Below are 22,269 nucleotides of genomic sequence, written 5' to 3'. Positions count from 1 at the left end.
TCTGCCTTCTTATATTCATGTTTTCTTCGGTCCTAGTGACATAGTCCTCTAGCCAATTCAAATTCTCCGGAGGTTGGTATATTATATCGTGAGTTGCGACAGGGGGGGTCCTCGACCGGATGCTAGTTACCAGTGAATGAATGAAATCAGGTCGGACTACGTATGTTTCCCCGAACCACCTTTGTTTCTATGCCCAGGTGCACTTCAGTAAATATGCTCTAAGACCTAATTATGTGAGCACCTCGATCATGCATTTACAAATATAATTCATTACTTAATGCCCCTGAAGAAACGTGAATCGGCCTGTGATTTTCTTGAATGGCAGCTACCCGTAAAGTACTGCAGCGGTAATTTCCGAACCTAGTCTTTTGGGGAAACGGTATGGAATACAGATGAGCAGATAACTCCCCAGGTGCTGAATACGTGTGCTAACTACCGAAATTAGCATACTTATTCAGTGAATCACCGTATTGGCAACTTCCCAATCCGAACTTTCTAAGGACGTGACGGGAAGCATCATCTGAAAGACTAGTTCCTGCGTTCCATTCATCAGAAACTGTCAGGGTACAGAAGTGGGGTGGGCGGCTTCTTGTAGCTCAGTGAAGAAGTACCATTGGATCAAAAAATTAGGCGCGTAGTTGGTTACAACGGTCGGATTCACTGGAGAGCTCTTAAATCCCGGACAGCATTTACTCTTAAGGCAATAAGAATCCGGGGGTGCAGTTGTTAATAAGAAACGATACCACGATCTGGGCTGCCGTTTTACTGTCAACTAGAAAACTGCCTCTCAGGTTGGGCTTTGATGACACTGAACCTAAACCTGGAATCCATGTCTCCAGAAGAAAAGCAACGTCGGGTTGGTTACCACAGGAGATTCGCATAGCAAGGCTAACTTTTAGTGCCAGGGGGAATATGGACGTTTCATTCACCCATGTGTAGTACATTCTTTATTGAATAGAGAGGTGACTAAGCCTATATATTTGCTATTGCGACGGTTCGGCCAGCTTCGGAAAGTCAATTACATGGGATACCGTACGACAAATGGCTTTGTGTTTGAGAACTTAGGCATGGATTGCCACTGTGTTTTGCAATTCTTTGTGGCATCCTCAGCGCCACACATCTCTAGCCTTCGCAAAGCCAACGGCAGGACAACAGAGAGTTTTTTTGGAGGTGGGAGCTCTCAGGAACACCACCGTTTTGTATCCACTCATTTCATCTGGTCTGGAGTTTGTTCGGCTTTGCGCATGCAGGCGTCACCAAGTGGGTAGCAGGGTTTTATGGTTGTCAATGATTCTTACTTTCCGTAGGGTGATCTGGGTGTGCCAAGTACTATCCAGCATTACATAGTTCTCGTGATATGTGAAGTCCTTTTACGGTTGGCCTTGTTTTCATTAGTTTATTGTAATATGTTGGAGTCTCGGTTTCCTGTCCTGATTCTACCACGTCCTGCTGACACCATAGCCAGAGCTCAGTTAGCCCGCGTGCAATTGCTGTCACACTGCCCCATCACAAGGAAGAGGAGACAGGCTCAGTTACGACACAATAATTTTGATGTTCTGAAAAATAGCGCTTCCAAATTTATAGGCGATTGTTACTATTATATCCCATAATAGTACAAATTCAAACCTTCTAAACATTCCCAAAGACAGCTGATCCCAGTTAAAGCCTTTTTACACTAATTTTTTTTGAGATTTGACTGTATATTATTACCTTTTGAGGAAGCATTCAATCTCAGAGGGGACCAATCTGTATGTATCTTATGAGCAGTATTCCTCACCCGTGAAAGAATACTGTGGAAAATTTGTGCTTTGGATATTCTCACTTTCCGGTAGTCAGTTGGTACCAAAATACTTCACACAAACTTGTTTCCAACCTCGTTTGGGATCTCCAAACGATTTTCAAATGCATGAACTTCTGCTACCATAGTAGCCTACAAAGGAAAACCCTTGAAAGGGGGTTCGCTACCCCGGATGCAGCTGCGTAGCTTCCCTCACCATCCACGATTTGCAGAGCTTCACCTCTTCTTTCCATAGAATGCCTTCTCTTGGGGGAATTGCTTTGCACGAACCAGGGCGGGCGATCCATTTGGTCTTCAATGAGTACCTTCCTCGGAAACTGCTCCTCCATACCATGCGCCATGTGCGCATGAACGCTGTGGAATTTCAAGATTCTAAAATGAACCACTCAGCTGCATCGACAATGGAGTAGTTGGCGATATTTGGTTAGGAAGGACGGAAATCTGCCAACCTGCTTGCACTGTAACTTTAACAGACCTCTGTGGGGCAGTGAATATTCACGATTCCCATGCCAACTTTCTGCCTAAGAGATAACAAACAAAGTTCCAACTTCTCACCTCATGTAGCTGACCAGAGCAAAGCAGTGGCTTGAAGTGAGGGTGATGGGCTATCCTATCTGCAATTATTGCCGACCGCTCTCGACAAATGATTCCTAGTACCTGCATATTTTTTTCGGAACCAAATCAATTCATTGAACTTCAGTCACGCACCCCCTCCTTTACTGACAACATTCCAATTACCTATTGATATGTTCAGCTTAGATAAAGCAGATCTATTTACAAAGTGCTTCCTAACCAAAATTTAACCATCAAGGATAGCAGGTGTAACCGCGAAAATTTTTGTGTGTGAAACACTGCGCACTCCATTTCTCTTTTGGAATGCAACAGGTGAAAAACCCTAACTTTTGGTGACTGCAAGCAGTTTAAAACCCAGATGTTGTGAACGTGCACACATGGAACGCATTCCATGAGAATTTAATGGGACGTGGACCACAAGCATTGTTTTCAGGTTCGGAAGCTGGCAAGCCACGTGCTATTAGAAAAACGAAGGCTCAAGGTGATGTTGGATAGCTGTCCTACTCATCAGCGACTATGAATTGAAATCTTTGTTTGACTACAGCTCAACGCCTGCAGTCTGGATACCAGTGTAATGAGGGCAGTTGAGCTAGGCCAGCGCTCGTGGTTGCCGTGCTCGTGACAAAGTCCAACATGAGTGTCGGCGTCGTCCACCTCCAGACGCATATTCCAGACCAAATAAGGTTTAATAAACTCAGTAGGCAGAATTTCAAAAACAGCTATCCGAGCATGCTTCGGTACATGTGGGTTCATGAACGATGCCTTGGGTATACACTGGACTGGTGTAACTGATTAGCCAATGGTCGCAATTACTTTCGGTTCCCCCGAAAATCTTCTTAAGGAACAATTTCTTATCTTTGATAGTAGTCTCGTTTCATTTGCCAACTTACTTTTATCAAGGACAACTCTGTTTGCTTTATTAATAAATTACCAAGCAGCAAAAAGACCACCCTCAAGGCGGCCGTCACGATACTGAATTTTCCAAAACTGATAATGCACTCACAACAATGCAGTTTTGTGAACGGTTCGGAATGCAATCCTCCTCCACAGGACCTCCCCAACTACTCTGCTTTGCTGTACTTTACTTCGGTTATCCCTCTGTGAGGATGAGTTTGCATCTTGTAGATATCGAGTCGCGGCCGCCGAGCAGTAGTTGATGGTAAGCCTCTGGTGGATATCGATCGAGAGGCGTTCCCACTACTTTTGACAAAGTAGAGAGGAGTCAAATAACTAGAAAAACGTGGAATTTAATAAGGGTAAAATAAACATAGGTGTTCTGTGTCGTAGTCAAAGGCTTTTCGTTACATATATATATATTGAATATCGTACCGACCGAAATATGAGACGGCCTTTGTGCAGAATATTAAGCTCTCAACAACCTTATGAGTAGTGTGTTACATTTTTACAGTATTCAGTGTGGTTGCTCTAGTGTGCTTGGCATGCATTATCTCAGGAATAGCATTTTCAGTGGCCCAAGTCAGCAGGACCGCTCTGTGTTAGTTCTTCACGCAATTTTTCAAGGGCATCGCTTGTCACTGATGGATTTACAGTAGCGGGACGACTGGCGAATTACTAACTGACCAGTTCCCATACTCATGATTGTTTGATGTGTTTACGCACCCATACACACTGCTTGTCTCAGAGAGTCATGGTGATTATATCACCATTTATTTGCTTGGTTATTTGGACCCGTAATCTCACCAAGTGTTTCAAAAATGACTCTGAGAAGGACGTTACTCTTCCACGACCGTGGAACCGAAGATAAAAACCGTAAGAAAGCGGCAGGCAGTAGATGGAGAATTTCTGACAAATTTAAGCAAGTGGATGCCAGAGTGATGCATTTCAGCAAAAATGGTCTCAGTATTTTGTCTAGGCGTCACATACTACTCACAAATTTGCTGATAGCTGTTCGACAGCCAACGATCGGTTTCGCCCTTCTTGGGGCTCATCAAGTGGGCACAGTTCCCGAGTTTTCGTCAACTATATATCCTACTTGAACCCAAATCGTGCATATTCCGACAAATGCCCTCATTTGCACACAAATTCGGTTTTTACAGGAGACTCAACTGAATCCAGCTGACCATCTCTCGTTTATGATGGTCCGCTGTGTTACAAATCCCACAGATGCGTTTAACATTTGATTTTTCAGCTGCTTGCTGGGTTAGTTCGATTAATTCTTGTGTTCTTCTTGTGTTCTTAACTTGGGTCAAAAAGTGTGAAAACAACCGCAAACTGCGAGCAAAACTGCTTACCGCATCCTCTTCTTCCGCCGCATTGTCTTGGGTCAGTTTAACCCATATTGTGTGGATTGATTGGCCAACACTAGCCAACCAGTGCGAGGGGATGTTTTATAATATAAATAATTTAGTCATCTTTCGCCATAGAGTTGAACTCAGATTGGACCGTCTACTTCATGACAAACCCTGACCTAGCCTACCTTGAACTGAGGACCGGGCATTTAGGTGTCATGCCAACCGGCTGGCCACCTCAGACTGGCCGCGGCATAGCGTCAGGTCACGCGATTTCACGGTCAAGATGAATTGCACAGGATGCGTCGTCCAAACACAGACCAACTACCGATGTCGTACCTTGATACCCTATCTCTGTCCTCCTTGTATTTCGATAATGACCACAAAATCAAATGCGACGTTATTTAATTTTTGAAGGAGCTTCGAAATAGCCGACATCTGTTATGATTAATAAATTGAACTACACTTTACGGTGAGTTCAACAGTTGGCAGAAGATGCGCATTTCGAATCTCTTTTAGGGTCCAAGAACAATGTAGTGCAATGTTCCAGCAACCAAAAGACATTCAAGGTCCTCATTAAACGGAAGCTGAACTGAGAAGACACAGGCCAACTATTCAGAAAGTTATTTATTGGCGAAATATGCAAATCAATTCTCAACGTTCTGCCTTCAAGTAGTTATGCACAAACGCGAAGTTTTTTTTTTTTTATCGACCGCATCTGGTGCACATAACGGGTGAATGGCGTAGGACGCCAATGGTGCTTGGTGTTGTTTGCTTCCAGTTGCAAGGGTAAGAGCCGATTCAGAGTCCACAGTAAAAACAACACGTGACAGGACAATACAACCAGCCAGCGGCCGTAGGAATTCGGTTCAAAGTTTGCGCACATAACGGGTGAATGGCGTAGGACGCCAGTGGTGCTTGGTGTTGTTTGCTTCCAGTTGCAAGGGTAAGAGCCGATTCAGAGTCCACAGTAAAAACAACACGTGACAGGACAATACAACCAGCCAGCGGCCGTAGGAATTCGGTTCAAAGTTTGCTGACCAATCGTAGGAATATCCCACAGTGTGCAGTTGAAGGCTGACGCGTGCAAGTTCAAATCAGGGGGGTTTCACCTGCTTTAGTCAGAAATGCGGACAAACGATCCGAGCACTGCGAACAAACAAGGTCCGATTGACACAAACAACTAAAGAAACAATCTTGAGTTCAATCAAGCACAGTCAGGAGGATTTGAGTTCGAGACGGCGTCCAGGAAAATATTTTTTAAACTAATAAAACCCCAGTGGTTTTGTATACAAAATGTGAGATTTCCCAGGAGCGAACCAAGGATGTTTTTCTGGTCGATTTCCGGAATTAATATATTGAGATAACTGTTCTGATTGCATCCGGTATCGGTTAACTGATAGATGATTCGAGCAATATGAACTTGTGCTTCAACTGTATCTTCTGAAACGCGTGCGGTTTCATTGATTATTGACCAATCACAGCCTTTGATTTGCCGTCAATAATTGGTCGAAAAAGTACTTATGAATGTCGCGAACAAAATCCTTCATTTGGCAGCTGAGTATTGTATCTGCACGTTCTCATATGAGACCTATAGAATGTGACCTAGGAAAAAGCTCGAGTACTGTACTGATCAGTTTGACCAAGGTATATGAGAGATTGTCAACCGGTACGATTGACTTACCGTCGGGACTGCATACAAGTGAACAGAAAAACCGAACTTCTGAATATAACACATATTCTTGCGCTAAACGTACCTCTGTACTATCTGAGCCCCTCTGAGTGATCCGGAATTCCTTGGACAAGAACTTAAATTTACGCCACTAATACTTTGCTACATACAGTACATTAAGTTCCGCTAAGGTAGATTACTTCGTCAAGTTCCTCTCCTGTGAGTGACCATACTTTGAGTGGGAGGGGTACCGTGATCTCAATCGATGTATGGACTTGTTGCGACTCGAAAAATCGATTTCCCTGTTGTGAATTATGTCCTCATTGAGGTGCCAAAAAAATGAATATTAGCAAGGAGGATATCTAACAGGATGCTGTCTAATATACTCTGAAGAAAAGCTTCTTCATCTTCTTTGGTAGCAAAACGTCAGCAATACATATCAGCGCTTAACTGCCAAACAACTTTGAGAGGAGAAAACCCTAGTGAATAGTGTAAGGAAAGTGAAGGGTAGGGACCTACTGCAAAGAATCCCTGAGTTCTTTAGGAAAATAATCATGAGTAATTACCATGCACCATTTGACAGCCCTTAAATCAACACATCTGAAGATCGTACCGAATTAGGACACCACCAACCGGATTGACCCAGTATTTTTTACGGACCTCATCCGACATGACCACAACACAGATGCTTTCTCCTGTAGTTGAATGACCTGTGAAAAAGGACGATACGCGACTTAGGGTGATTTGTCTGCACGTACGCGTTCTAACCGGTCTTACTTATGTTTCGATCAGCTGACTTGTTCGTTCCGTTGATTTTGCACAAAACGACTCTTGTGCTATGTAGCGATTACCATCCAGCAGAATGAACACAGTTGATGTGTTCTGGGTAGTTTACAGTGTGTGAGTAATTTTCGTTTCATAAGGGTGTGTGCACAATCCTTTGGACAAAGTGTAAGACTGTCTCCTTTTGGCTGAATCATCGGACACCGGTTTGCTTAAACAAACTGTCAATCACACAGTTTTTCCACCACTATCACCACCACTACACATTTCCAAACATTCTTTTCTAGATACGCACTCACACATTACAGATTGGGAACTACTTGTAGTTGCCCTGCTTAGATTTTCCTCGACGAATCTGCGACGATTGACGTGGCACGCTGCGTTTCACGGTCACTTTGGATTAGTCTCGACAGTAACTTTCATAACAAAACACGCATGCGCGTCGGTGCGTAGTTTGTTATTCCCTAAGTTGTTGCACAGTTTTGTTGAGCATGTCTGCAAAGAGCCTGGTGTGTGGGATCTTGTACTTTCCTGTGGATCCGTGTACACAATCTATGGGACGAGCGCACAATGCTCCGCATCATTCTATATCAGAAGCATCTCCCAGGGATATCCAGCAAAACAGTTCTCTAAAGTGTATTGAGGAATTTAAATTCACACAGCATAATGTCATGGATATACACCACGTGCTGGAGGGATCGATTGGCTTTTGCAGCTGCTCAACTGCGATTTTCCTTTATGGAGAATACCGCACACAAGAAGACGACTTCCTCCGTTTTCATATTTCTCTGATGAATCCTCAGTAGAGAGAATGCACAGGCACACACGCCGGAAAAAGTCAACTTGTGCGAATAATACTTACAAATGATTGTTTTGGTCACCGAAATTTGGCGATGGGCTTCACTCGGTCCTAAACTCTGAATAGACAAGACGATCGTATATGAACCAGTCTTTCTGGATTCCGTCGTCCCAACTTCAGCCATAAGTGAAGTGGAAAATATCCCATGTTCTTAGAGAAAAACTCGTAGAATCGTAATAAATTCCGATTTCACGTCGGTTGCCAGCATCGACTAAACGCATGCAGTTCTAACGTTGTTCTCTTTTGGTCGGTTCCCTTTCTGCACACAAACCATGTTCTCAGTGTGATTAATATTGAGTAAATATGAACAAAGAACGATATTCTTTTAGCGAATATACATTCATTTAGAAACTAATTTGGTTTTTCGGGAGACTCACCTGGGACCCAGCTGAATCACTCTCGTTTGTGATGTTTCCAGGCAACTGAATGTGCTGCACCAGGCCGCCTCAGTCGCTAGGATATTCGAGATATCGCGATACATGTATATTTGTAATGCACTACTTATAAGGTTGCTGAAAATTCGTCGTGGTCTGTTAACGATATCCTTTCGTTTTCATGTATGCAGTGTACGCTAACAGCTGCATGAACTTCCCGGAATATGGCATCGTGTATCTTTGGCAGACCATAACTATATGAAGTGCGTCAAAGCCATCCGAACTGCACCGTTACATCAGCAATATCACTTACTACGTGCAACAATTTGTGTCCAGTTGGTTTAGGCAAGTGAAGTTATTAATGGGGTGATGAGATGATAAGGGAAGCGATCCTTGTACGCTAGTCCGTGATCAAGGAAACAAATCTCCTTCGGAGAGAATTCCTTGTACAAGGAACAATTTTGATGGGTTCTGTTGGCGTTATCTCCAAAGCGGAACCATCGTGCTTACCTGAAGGTGTACGGAATTCTCCATAAAGAAGGACCATCCTGTTTAAGAGAATCGTTTCGGTCCTGCTTATTTAGTGACTTTTCTACCGTTGCTAGCAGGTCGGGCCGTTGTGGATTCTCCATAGAAATCACATCTTTGTAGAGAGGGTTGGTTTGAAGACGACATTGACTTAGTCATCAGCACCGAGAGGCTTGAAGCTGTATTGAACACGGTAGAATCGCTCCTCCATTATGTTTGTACATAATACGGCCACAAAAACTGCCATCAGGAACAATTGCACAATCGAATTCGTTCACACTTACATCTTATCAACTATTTGGTTTTGGATAATAGTCCGACCAAATCTCTAGACATTGTTTGGAATCGACCGGCCCGCTTGTTGTTCACAATCCAGTCCTGTTCTTCGTAAGAATTGCTTTCCTCCTTGTCCGTAAGTTTCCTTGTCATTCGCCGCCCCCCATGGATTATATATTCCGTGAAGCTCAAATGACTGACGCGCCGCACTCGCGAGTTCGTTCCATTTAATGTGTCATGTCATGTTTGTCTGTGTTGCTTGCAACAGGTTGAATTGGAACGCCCAACACATAGTTTGTCATAGTGTTTCGCATCATCCGTTATGGTTGTCCAACGGTGACCATTTTTTGTCGTCGTTCTATTGCGAAGTGGAATGGTGATTACTGCTATTGTGTCGCTCCCACATTATACTTGGAGGCCTGGATACAGTAGCAAAAAAATTATGCTGACGCGTCAATCGTGATCAGATCGAGTCCAGCCGGATTCGTCTTATCAGGCCCATTTAGTCACCGTTTAAAACGACTTCGAAACTGTCTTTCTTGTTTTCAAAGCATATTACGACAGATATGGATAGTCTGACTTCAGTGCGAAAAGTTCATTTTATCGGCTTCCAATAAAACATCGATACAATTACCATTTGGCAGTTGAATAGTTAACTGATCGTACTGGACAAAAGCAAACCTTCCAGCTTTGTAAGGCTCCAAAGGTGAAAATAAACCTAATGAAGCTTTTTGAATGCGGTAGGTTTTATTCCTTTGTTGTGTCAATTTGTTTGGGAGGAATTACTTTCCTATCTCAAGTGAATAATCGCCTATTACAACGCGGAAAGTTTTGCAAATATTTCTGGGTTCAGTTCTTCGGGCCGGTTTGGGACACACTGTCAGTAGTTTTCAAACCTTGTGGGTTTTTCAGATATCCTTCACACTTCGGTTTCCTGTTCTCCGTAGTTTCCATGATCCCAATCGGTCTGGATGGGGGTAGCGTGATCAAAGAAACCGCGTTACCACTTTTGAATCATTGCGATGATTAGCGGGAACACATACGGGGCTACTGTTTAAGGCCCACAAAACGCAACCCGGTTATTTTCGCAATGTGTTGTTCTCCTATTGTGCAGGATTTCACTTATTAGCCCCAGACGCGTTCAGCATCGTCGATACGATCGTTCTAACAGTGCCTTTGCAAGCAATAACACGAAAAGAGATAGCTAGTACACAACAACTACAAAAAACTTGGAGACTCTCGATTGAGTTTCAGCTGAGTCTGCCGTAAGATTACTTGAATCGACAGTCAGTGTTCCAGCAGTTTGTGTTTTCGAAATATGATGTCTTAATTCTTATTGAACGCTTGCTATTTTATCCAAGGAGGACTTCCCCTGGTTTACTACCACATATCCACGGGCTTGAGCGCTCTTCACAAACTAGTTTTTCTAAATTTTCACGATACTCACGACTGACATGAAAAGTAGAAAACCATCGACTTGGCCTTTTTATAAGTGACAATTATAGATCAGAAGCGGTCATTCCTAGGAAAACAATCCATTACGTGTTTTGTCTTTATCCGAATTCAACGGACGAACGCAACAGAATACGATGCCCCGATGTTCAGCTTCACAAGTTCAGCCCTAATATTAGTGGTCACCTACCTCATTTCTGTGCATGGCAGACAAATTCGCTTAGTATTCGGATGACCGAACTCTGGCTTAATCATGTTCATCGTTTTCCTCAAAAATAATTGCTTATTTCAAACGTTCGGCTCTCATGAGAACCAGGGTAGGTTCGTCATTACTGATGAAGAAATCCAGGGAACACGCTGTAATGCCAGAACTGATGACGAATAACTGAAGTGTGCCGGTTTGTGCGTGTGTGTGTGTACTACTCAAACAAACGAATGTGCTACATTTTTGCGGATTATTTACTGTCAAACCTTTGGCCTCAACTAATGAATGCGCATGCACTCCCTTACTTTCACTCGTTTTATCTCGGTTTTTGGAGACCTTGGTATGTTAGCTTTCTGAGTCTAACAGTTTTTCTTCCTCTCCATAGTATCTTACGTCTCCACATGGAGAGATGGCATCTTGACACCTCTGGCTGTCAACAACCGACAGCTGTTTCAATTGGAAGGTCCAACTGAACACTAAATCACCAGTTTTTTTTATTAATTTCTTTGGTATCATCTCCTTCCGACAGAAGTTTGTCCATTGGGATGAGCTTATCTGTCATCATGCCTTTAGGATCACATGCAACTGCAAACAGGCAGCTGATGAAAACGGTGACGTTAGACGTTTTCGCCACGCTGCTCTCGTTTCATTTATCGATTTTTCTACCTGCACTGGCTGTAAAACAATGACTGCCATGTGATTCGGATTCGCCAAGTGCGAGTTAGCTCAGTTCTCAACTCGTCTCATCCCCCTTCCGACTCGTCTGTTCCAATGTGCGGATCAATCATATACGTGTTCTCTCGCGCTCCAGCCGGTTGGAGAATGGGGGTATTTTGAACGTAGTCTAGACAAAGCGTCATTTGAGAGCAGCCCGATAAAAGTATGCGTCAGCGTTCCGAGTGTGTGCAGATGAGAATGTCCGCAAACTGGACCCGATAGGTATGCATCATGGTCTTTTGGGGTTTGTGCGTCAGCGTTCGGCTGCTTGTGCAGTCTGAACGCAAACTACGATAGGTATGACGCCAGTTACTGAATCCAGCTTTCTCATCACCTTTCTTGAATGACATCTGTTAGCACAGTCTGGCAGTGAGATGTAGATTTAGATGTCCGATTCGAACTGCTGTGTTTTACCATAAACTTCAACTATACAACTCGGTCTAAATGATACTTCATGTGTCAAAGCTGCAGCTGATGACGGAGATTCATGATATCTGAACACAGGCTTCATTCATCTACTTTGTCAACAAAACTCGACAAGTGAAGTTTCATCAGCTCCGATGACGAACAATAACCCAACTGGTATTTCTGGCCAGTTTTATTCGATAGTTCGTCCTTCCAGGATTCAATAATGGATTTTGAAAGTAGTCTTTTCTCATTCGGAGTTGCATTTTCGGAAAGGCAGATTACAACCCGCTGTCCAGGAAACCAATCCTCCAGAACTGAAGTGGAAACGCTTTCTAGTTCCCCAAATTCTTGGTGTATCCCCAACAATACCTTATTATAAATATCGCCACCTGTTGAGCTCCAAGAAGATCGAAACTGGTCGTCGGCTATCGAAGAGTTTGCAGCAACGTTATGAGTTGTACATTACGTCTATACAATGTACCGTGATATCTCGAAACATGAGGCGGCCTGATGCAGCACATTCAGTTGTTTAAGAACCTCGTAAACGAGAGATTCAGTTTGGTTCCAGATGAGTCTCCAGTCGAAGCCAAATTGGTATGCAAATGAGTGTATTTCGCCAATCACTACAAGGAGTTTATGTCACAGACATATCTGGTGAACTAGCTGTCACAGTTCGGAGTCAGTTATCCGTCATTTAACCGAAAGCGGGGAAAACACAACGCTGCGGAAATCTCCGTCAGCTTTACTTCGGGGTCGGTTTTAGTCCAACGACTAAAGGATATGTTGCCAACATCCGGTGTGTACACGACTTCACTTGTTCCTGTTGAGCGAGTTATTTTAGGCGGAATATTGCATCAAAGCCGCTTTACCACTCGCTTTCGGGCGCTCGTACGGCCAAGAAGCGATTGGTCACAAGACGGAGCCACTTGCCGGCACAGCATCAAGTTTGACCGGAAGTGTAAACTCAACAGCCAATCGTGATTCAGCATCCACCGAAAGCCGGTTGCCAATATCACGTCCAGATTCCCGGAATGTTGTTGCTTCGTACTCCTTGATTTTGGGTGACTACTACACTTTGTGCTAAAATGGCTACCTTGAGAGAATCAGCCCGAGAACTGAGTCGAGACATTACCGTTACTGCAGAGTTATGTTACGTGTCCACGAACACTATTCGGTTTCTCCTAACAGCGGATCGATAAAACGACTGATCACCACTATCCTAACTAATTCAGTCGTGTCTGATCACTCCGTAAACATCAATCAAACGTTCCGACCGATTGACTGTAGACTAATCCAGACGTCGACTATCATTGGCAGCTATTTGAGTGCGCACACTCGGCTTATCTCGGACACGTGCCTTTGACGTGCTTCAACAAGCTCACATACTGACTGATCAATATGTCTTTTCTGGCCAGTTGCCCTACTACACGTGTTTGTACTACTTCACCCACTCATGCCATTCCTGTGTGCTGTATTTAGCCCTCTGGTGAATCGCTGGAAATGAACTGGCTTTCCATCCAGTTTTTTAGCTTGTTTCTCGGGGCTAAGCACTTTGAACTGGACTTTGAATGAACTTAACTTGAAATATTTTACGATTGAGAAACCGAGTGAAGGGAATATAGCTAAAATATAGGGTGAAGCGACGTACGACAACCGAATATTTTTTTTTAAATTCCCAACTATTGTCACTGTTTTCGTCGTTACGTTTGAATACATTTCCATGTTTAACAGTTCACATTCGATTTCACCTTGCTGAAGAAACACCATTTGCTAATCGCCCAGGTAACGGTGACCGAACACCATCATACAGGTTCACTATTTTGCGTTAGTATGTGCACGAATATGTAAAGTTTCCGTTTCAGACGAAATGGAAGGTTCCATTCCACGTTCACAAAGCATCCAAAACCAAGTGACGTTTCGGTTCACATTCCCTAACGAGTGTTATTCGGTTAACGGATAGTAAACGATCTAGCCAATCTCATACGATATCATACAAAGTAGATGGTTATATCCCGAAATAGTGAGATGACTGGGGCTCAGAGCAAGACCATAGGAAACGGATGGTGAAAAACTGAAACAGTGGAGAGCTGTTATTGGCAGATATGTAGCCAAGTCTTCTGTGTAAACTGCGTAAAGTGATCTTAGAAGCGTAAACCAGGAGTCCGAGCTAAAGTGTGACTGCTTTGTGTAGCATTCAGCCGTATGGCCACTGCTCCAAAGTTGAAACTGATTCTAAAAGTCATTGGAAAAGTGAAACAGTTGTCGAACACACCTCCGTAATCGAGATGCAGGAAGATGAACAAACCGCCATGGCGCGAAACAAGACACACGACACACTGCAATAGATCATCGCCTTGTGCCATCGATGAGAAAAGTGGATATTCGGCATTAAGAAGCTTCATCCGGATAGGCAAATGATGCTGGTGGTATGGTAAAGTAAAAACTACCCAAGTTTCCAGTCGACAGGGCTTTGGAGATAACTCTATGCGGTTTTGTTGACGTAAGAATTTTGGTAGCGATATCACCAGGGACAGGAACAATAGTAAAGTACGTCAAGGTAACCTCACTGCTTATCGGATAACCGAACTGAATACATAGAGTTCCAGTACGATGGTAACTTTGTACATCTGGTAAATCGTTATCAGGAAGAGAGTTCAGTTTTGGTGTAGATTTTGTCCTGCAAGTGAGGTCAGTCTATGCTGAAAACCCGAGATTGGCTCCGCTTACAGGGCGAAATCTACACTGAAATTTCCAAAATCTCCTCACACCACTAAGAGAGAGTCCATTTTCAAGATTCCTTACCGTTGACGAACTCATGACAGTTGTATTACATAAGTGAGACAAATCTTGTGTTCTTCTGTCCATCTTTGTCACGCAGGTTATGCAGGCCTATGGTGCTGCCTGCACTGAAAGCCAGTCCAATGGTGCATTGCTCATTTGCGTGATTGGAGGTCGATTGAGTGAAGGAATCAACTTTAGCGATAAACTGGCCCGAGCTGTTATCATTGTTGGAATGCCGTATCCGAATCCACAGTGTCCTCTGGTGAGTATTCTTTCTACGGGTTCCATATAGCTGCATCAATGTTTGTTTTTCTGTGGGAAAATTGACCTCCTACTCACATCGTCTTCAGTTCATTAGCTGAATTATTTCAGGTTTTCCTATCCTTCATTGGAGAATTCCTTGAATCCTTGGATGGCAAATATCCGCAACTGTATAACCATTCCAGTCAAGCCCATTTGCACTCACTTCGTGAGCTTTCCTCCTAGAAACTACCAAGTTTGATGGTCGCATCTGTCCGCCTGCTTTCATTTGGTTTTCCGGTGGCGCAAAGCGGATACTTAACCATGCGCTACCACAACTTTACCACAGTAACGCACAAACAAGTAGGAAGGAGGGAGCACGCCCCTTTGCCGGTCGCGCAAACCGAACAGACATTCTTCTACAGGGACTCAATGAGACAAAAAGAGTCGCGTGACTGAAGCACGTAAAACCTAACACGATCACTTTAATCCCATACTGCAGCAGAATGGCGATTCTCTCCGCGTTTTCGAAACCCGTATCTCTTCCGCACTCTATACAAAAGATCTAAATGGACAACGCGGCTCATTTCAATTTGTCCCGAGTTAATCGGGCTTCGAATAGGTATCACGACACCCATTAATCCAGCTCACACACACAAAGGATCTGGCCAAAGTTAGATACATGTGAGTTAGAACCCAGTGTCTGGTTTTTCACACAGTTCACCCTTTTTGATTAATATAGAATTGGAAGACACCTTACGGGGTATCCGACCTTCAGACAGCCCCTGAGAGTCCCTACTATATCATATTCAAGAAAAAAACGAGTTTTACCATCTAGAACACTCCAAAAGAGGAACGGTATCTCCTTGTCAATGCAGTTTGCACCGTCTCTATGCATTTACCACAGTCCTGTTTGTAAACTATATTATATATTGTCTTATATGTATTGCGTATCATATATATCATACATCAAAAACTACATTCTATGTACGCCTAGGGAGTTGGTGAGGAGGACAGTATGCGAGCAGTAAAAGAATGTGTTCGTGAATATATCGTTCAAGCTTCAGTCTAGTAAACTGCCTCTATTGCATCGTTCATTGGATGTAATCTAGAAGTCCGTATACCATCTTTGTTGAGTTTGGTATCCCAATTTATTTTATTTTACCATCAGAATCCCAGTTGGTAGTTAACAAAGCTTGAACCATCATAATACGAATCTGCCGAAGGTTTCCGTATGACCTGCGAATTTTAGTTGAACTGGATAGTAGATACAATGATAGCTGTCTATCTCGTTCGATAGATTGTTTCAATTACACACAGAACCGATCGGAAGTGATTCAGTTGTATGCCAGTCAGGTGTCGTCTTTTCACGTGCCGTTAGAATTGTGATTGCTCACAGATTTCAGCACAGCCAGTGTGAAAATCTTTTGATCATTTGACTCTATAATCAATCAATAGAGCTAATCGGCTTGTCAGTGCCGTACATTGCTAACATAGACGCCGAACAGAGCGTGTTGACGGTAATAAATTATATTATTTATCAAGTAATCGTTTGGTTCCTTGGAATCAGCCGGAACTCAAGGGGATATGAGACTAGCAAGTCACTGCAGCACTTACTTTTCGTCTGTTTATCGTCTTTTCTACCTCTTTGTACTTCCTTTTGGTAGTTGTTTGAATGTTTCTTCATGATAAAGATCACCTGCCGAATTAGAAAACATGGTCTGTTTCCTGGGCTATTGAGCTTGGATTTAATATGCCATTTCTGACTCTAGCTGGCAAGATTTCAAATCGAATCAGTTCCTGTTTATTCAAGAAATATCAGTTTGATTTTTCGGGCTTGTTCTTATTTTCTCCGTCGATGTATGTAGGATAGGCCGTCCGGTCAATTTTCTATCTCGTTCCGTTCTCCACGATCTCGCGAAGCATCACGATTGCTTTCTGACACTGCGATTATTTGTCTCCAAATCGTCGGGTTACTCAGATGTCTTCTCACCCGGGTGAGACTGAACACAAATACCCTAGGATTTGCAAATTTGTGAGATAAACATCTTTACACTCTGGAGAAACCATCCGAAAGAACCTGCTGAAAGTGTTGTCATCTGGGAGGAGCCTAACCATCAAAAAGAGACCAACCAAAATGGTCACTTTCGAGAGCTGGTCCTCCTCAGTATCCTCTCTACAGAGGAAGAAAGCGCTGCTTCCGTAACCTGATAAATACCTGGTTTCAGACAACTCATGGTCGCAGAGTAAATTAACAGATTAGATTATTGACTAGTGTTTGATAAAGATTCAACTCGCATCAGTGGCCGGACTACTAAGTATCATAAAAGTAAACAGTCTGTGCGGGCTCGGATATTTTACTATGTGCTTGTGAATTCTATGCAAACCCAACGGATTGAGATCAGTGGGCAAACTCCCAGAGGACCCTTGGGATCCATCAGCTTGCCTAAGACAGCTGACACTGCACTGAACACGAACGCTTCATGGAATAGTGAGATACTTTTGTCATCCATCATCATTATAATATCGCGCTTCCACTCCAGAATATCAGGAAGCATATCTGCTGAATACCGCCCAGTACAAACCACTTCGATTATCGTTAACAGACGGACGGTATAAGTGCATCAAGGGCGCAGTTTTTTCTGATTACAGCAAATCCTCTGCAAATTAGCCACAAATGCTTTGCGATTAATACAGCATGAGTGGGATGGTAACTTAAAAGTTCGGTTTTGTTCACACAGATGTATCCGCGAATTGACCTGCTCCATAGGTTTACTGCTACTCGTGTTTTTGCGTTCGTCTCGAGTTTGCGTTCAAGTGGGGAGACAACGGGTCTCGAAATGATGTGCATATGTATAGTATTTGTATATGTATAGTCTATCTATATGTATAGTATGTATGCATGTATATGTATGGTCTATGCATATATAATCTTGAGCTGGGTATCCTGTTCTCAGCCAATGACAGATCATGCTCATTTCAGGTGGGGTCTGAGTCCTTAGTGAGTGTAACTTGTTGGGATCCAATTCGTTGTACGTTGACCACATCGAGAGACTTCAGCTAGCCAATGCATGAGATGCGTATTATCAGTGCCCAATAGCGAGGTCAATATCTGGGTCTTGGTGTGCTCTTCAAACATTAGCCTTGCGAACCCGGGACGCTACAAACAGAATGCAACATTGTTGGGAATCGTGTCGGTGGAATACCTTGACTGAGAGCCCATAGGTTTCCCACGGGCCTCAGTCGGCAACTTTAATGATCACTGAACTACTTATGAGTAGGTACAACTGGATAACTTTTGATCATGAAAGCCTCAGGGACATGCAGTTTTCCCCCGTCGTTCCGGCACGGGCGTCAACCTTGATGTTGTTTCCGTTCCAGCTACTCAGTTCAATGACAGACCGCATCCTACTGATGTTCATCATTCTCGTCATCCCCCTTCCATTGACTGAGTATCCTAGTGCACCCACTCGTGTTCCCTATCCGGCTAACAATCCCTAAGGCGAAGCCGCTCACACTGCACAAGCTAACATACTTATTTCTCTAGAACGAACAGTCAGCCCAATGTGCGAATTTGGCGGGTTATAACCCACCCGCTTTGATTTCATCTTTGGAAAGAGAACTATAATTCGATGGTAAGCGGGAAGTACATCGTAGGATTGTTAAATTGAAAAATGGAAGTGTTCGCTTTGATTTCGGCTACATAAGAGGAAGCCGTTTATTCCGTACTCTGTATGCACTGGATCTTTGATAAATGGACCGTTCTGTTGGTAGTAATGTCCTATCCGTGTGTTTCCTCTACCTTTAAATGCAAAATATTTTGGGTTTTCTGTCGTTCCGGACGGGCGTCAACCTTGATGTTGTTTCCGTTCCAGCTACTCAGTTCAATGACAGACCGCATCCTACTGATGTTCATCATTCTCGTCATCCCCCTTCCATTGACTGAGTATCCTAGTGCACCCACTCGTGTTCCCTATCCGGCTAACAATCCCTAAGGCGAAGCCGCTCACACTGCACAAGCTAACATACTTATTTCTCTAGAACGAACAGTCAGCCCAATGTGCGAATTTGGCGGGTTATAACCCACCCGCTTTGATTTCATCTTTGGAAAGAGAACTATAATTCGATGGTAAGCGGGAAGTACATCGTAGGATTGTTAAATTGAAAAATGGAAGTGTTCGCTTTGATTTCGGCTACATAAGAGGAAGCCGTTTATTCCGTACTCTGTATGCACTGGATCTTTGATAAATGGACCGTTCTGTTGGTAGTAATGTCCTATCCGTGTGTTTCCTCTACCTTTAAATGCAAAATATTTTGGGTTTTCTCCCCTGGGGCGTTTTTCTTGGTACGGAGAACGCGACACTCAGGAGTGATTAGAAAAACTACCAGTGTGATACTAGTCTCAACGCCTGAAAAATGTTATTTTTGGATCGTCATATTGTTTCTGTAGTTAGTTAGCTAGGATGCTGGGACCCAAGGTTTTTTTATATGACTTTTACTGCAAAATGTGATCTGTTTTTGGAATTTGTGCAGTGTCCTAGTTAAGTTAACGCTGAGTTCAGAAAAGAACGGAATCTTTGAGAGCAAACAGGCTCCATACCCAAAGATTCAAAACGGGTCAACATAAACTATGCCTGTCACGTGTTGCACTTTGTTCACTGAATTCAATACTATGTCCATATATCCTTACAAATTTTCAGTGTGTACAACGTGTGAAAGAATATGTTACCGTTTCTGTGTCGCTCTTTTGATTGCCTGGTGCATATGTAGTAAGTCAGTGAGTTTATGAAAAACCGTCAGCATGTGACAGCAAATTTATTAACTGAAGATGACGGTCAATAATACGGATATGGGCCCCTGTACACCTTCGTAGAAAGACCAAGCGAATAGGATAAGCACTTATGCCGATGAAACAGGAAGCAGATTTGAGGGAATTCAGGTCATTCGTGTGTACACTGTCAGCAAGAAATCGCCCAGGACAACTATTATCTGCTGAGTGCTTTTTTAGTTCGTACAGATGCACTTGCTTTGTTAGGAATAAATTTACCGTAGGAAGCTTCCTTAGCTTTTCCTGGTTTTCTACACTGTGGGTTTATATCAAGCGTTAATACAAAAATTTATCAATCTATATCACCCATACATGTCGGTGCACTACAGTAGCTACTCTAACTAGCTATGCTTTCCAGGAAATGCTATCGCTTGTCCAAATCTTTTGCCTTTTCGTAGTCATTATGAAAATGGTGTGTTCTAGCCACTCTACTTCCAATTTAAATGACTCACTTACCGCAGTCCAGGTGTTCCTTCCTTGAAGCTGGTTTGTTTAGCAACAGCCCTTCGTTTTTCGCAGTTTTTGTTATTCGGTACAACCACAGGTACACAGCTGATCCAACCGAGGTAGTAGTTTCCACTTGTTCTGAACAGTGACCCGCCATCGGGCATCTAAAACTACGGAAGCTAGTAGTAGTCCTATAGGGAGATTGGAGTTTGTGTCCGCTTCTTTTTTTGTCTCGCCTGTTTGTGTTTAATAGATTCCTCATGGTAATACTCCGCATCTGGCTACCACATGTCTACTCTAATCGATGAATATTCGTGTCGAGGTCGTAACGTGGACACAGCTTGGATTAATCTGTCTTTGGGGCTCACATCCCATGGAACGCAGATGTCTGCAGGCCGTCAACTTCTGTCTATCAGGATTTCTGTTCGTGGACTGCGATCACCACTAGCAACAATAGCTATTTAACACCATGTTAGATTAGTTCATATAAGAATCTCATAGGAAGGCTAAACAACTGAACATTGGAGAATGGTGTAGTGCCAGTTTACCATACCCTTCAGCACTTATTCCTTCAAACTTGCTGGGACCCGCGAGATGAACGCCATCCGTATATTGCAGAGTTCGGATTCGAGCCCACCCAATCTCAAGCAACACTCTACACTTTGCTGGTGTGAATAACATGTCAAACTGCGAGACAGAGTTGTTTAGATTATTTACTATCGTCTGCATTAAGGTGACATCAAATTCAAGAAGGGCCATTCCGTTTGTGCCCTCGATGTCTATGAACGAATACCCCGGGAGCGTTTCGAACGTATAGAGCATTAGAGGCTGAGAATGAGTTTTGTATGATCATATCAATGGAGAACTTGAAGAGAAACGTCCAAGATCTTATCAATATGGTCCAAATCCACAATGAACCACCCAGCCCGTTATTCCTATACTGCAAGACGCCAGTCATAATTTGACGTGATGAAACATGTGTTCTGGTGTTCTCTTCCGGATTAGCCTGAATCAACGGAATCATAGGGCCTTTAGGTGCTGTCACGCTGGAATCGGTTTCTCATTTTCCTTCCACTATTACTTTTACTTCAAAAATATAGTCAACCAAACAATGATGGAGACTCTGCAATAACTTTGCAGGCTGAATGACGTTCTTTAAGCCTCAGATCGCATCGACAACACATCAATCTATTTAAATCCTTCAGACTTTTTATCACATAGTTCTGTGTTCAGTCTAAAGGGTCGTACATATCTGGCCATCTCGTTCTTTTGAGCATGTTTGTTATCGAACCAAAAGATATTATACTTCTAAATGTACCACAAATGCAGTTATGATCGTAGCATTTACTGAGCTTGTTGAGATATACGCCTAATTATCCGTACTTCTACACTGGTATCGCAATAACCCTTCACTTTTAAATGCCTAACCAGGATGACAACACTTGAATATGAAAATGGCACCTTGCGTACCTAAAATTTGACCTCATACGAAACACCTCATGGTAGCCTAACTTTCTACTTTTTTACTGGTTACATCTTGCAGCGCACTTTCCAGGAAAACTTCGGAACCTCCAGATAACTTCAAAGATAAGATTTTCTCAGCCTTCTTTGACTGCTGAGTAGCAGCTTACGGCTGCATCGACGAGTGGGTCATAAATCCATTCTTCCGCCCTTTATCGTTCTATGATCGAATTCACCGACAACGGTTGAACAGTCCGAAGCTTGAGTTGATAAATCCCTTAGAATCTGAACCCCCTTTCAATAATCTTACCCGACGTTTATCCTCCTCACTCCCAAGTTTCACCAATTTCTGTTATAACTTCGCCTACTCGTTTGAGTAGTGTAGTTTCATTTCCACTTTTTCACTCTTGAAACAGCTGCGTGAAAAGATGGCTTATTTGGACCGCCAGTTTTCCAGAATCGGTGCATCGTGCTCTAGAAGCAGCCCAGGACGACTACATTACGACGGGTTGTGTATGCGCTTGATAAACCAAGCAATTGGGCGGGCTGTACGACATGCGAACGACTATGCGGCGGTGGTTCTCCTCGATCGGCGGTTTTCTCGCTCGTCCGTCGGTT

At 43.3% G+C, this 22,269-nt stretch overlaps 3 protein-coding genes across 3 annotated transcripts in view; 1 reads left to right on the top strand and 2 right to left on the bottom strand.

Moving 5' to 3' along the window:
* The window catches only part of T265_07207 (hypothetical protein), a gene marked incomplete at both ends in the record, with an annotated part of 37,184 nt that extends 28,769 nt beyond the window's left edge, over positions 1–8,415 (bottom strand). Inside the window, one exon of the mRNA XM_009172663.1 lies at positions 8,312–8,415. Coding sequence (XP_009170927.1) covers positions 8,312–8,415 — 104 coding nt within the window. The remainder of the gene's footprint in view (positions 1–8,311) is intronic.
* T265_14230 (hypothetical protein) overlaps positions 1–22,261 on the top strand; it is a gene marked incomplete at both ends in the record, with an annotated part of 51,571 nt that extends 29,310 nt beyond the window's left edge. Inside the window, 2 exons of the mRNA XM_009172683.1 lie at positions 14,773–14,937; positions 22,068–22,261. Of these exons, the coding sequence (XP_009170947.1) occupies positions 14,773–14,937; positions 22,068–22,259 (357 nt within the window). The remainder of the gene's footprint in view (positions 1–14,772; positions 14,938–22,067) is intronic.
* Positions 11,657–11,836, bottom strand: T265_07206 (hypothetical protein; the record flags this gene model as incomplete). The annotated part of the gene is made up of 1 exon (XM_009172662.1): positions 11,657–11,836. The coding sequence occupies one exon, from the start codon at positions 11,834–11,836 to the stop codon at positions 11,657–11,659; it is 180 nt and encodes a 59-aa protein (XP_009170926.1).
* Positions 22,262–22,269: the final 8 nt, after the last annotated feature.

Source organism: Opisthorchis viverrini (assembly GCF_000715545.1).
Source record: "Opisthorchis viverrini unplaced genomic scaffold opera_v5_162, whole genome shotgun sequence".
Taxonomy (NCBI): Eukaryota; Metazoa; Platyhelminthes; class Trematoda; order Opisthorchiida; family Opisthorchiidae; genus Opisthorchis; species Opisthorchis viverrini.
The sequence above is the reverse complement of the archived record's forward strand: the minus strand, read 5'-3'. Positions and strand labels throughout refer to the sequence as shown.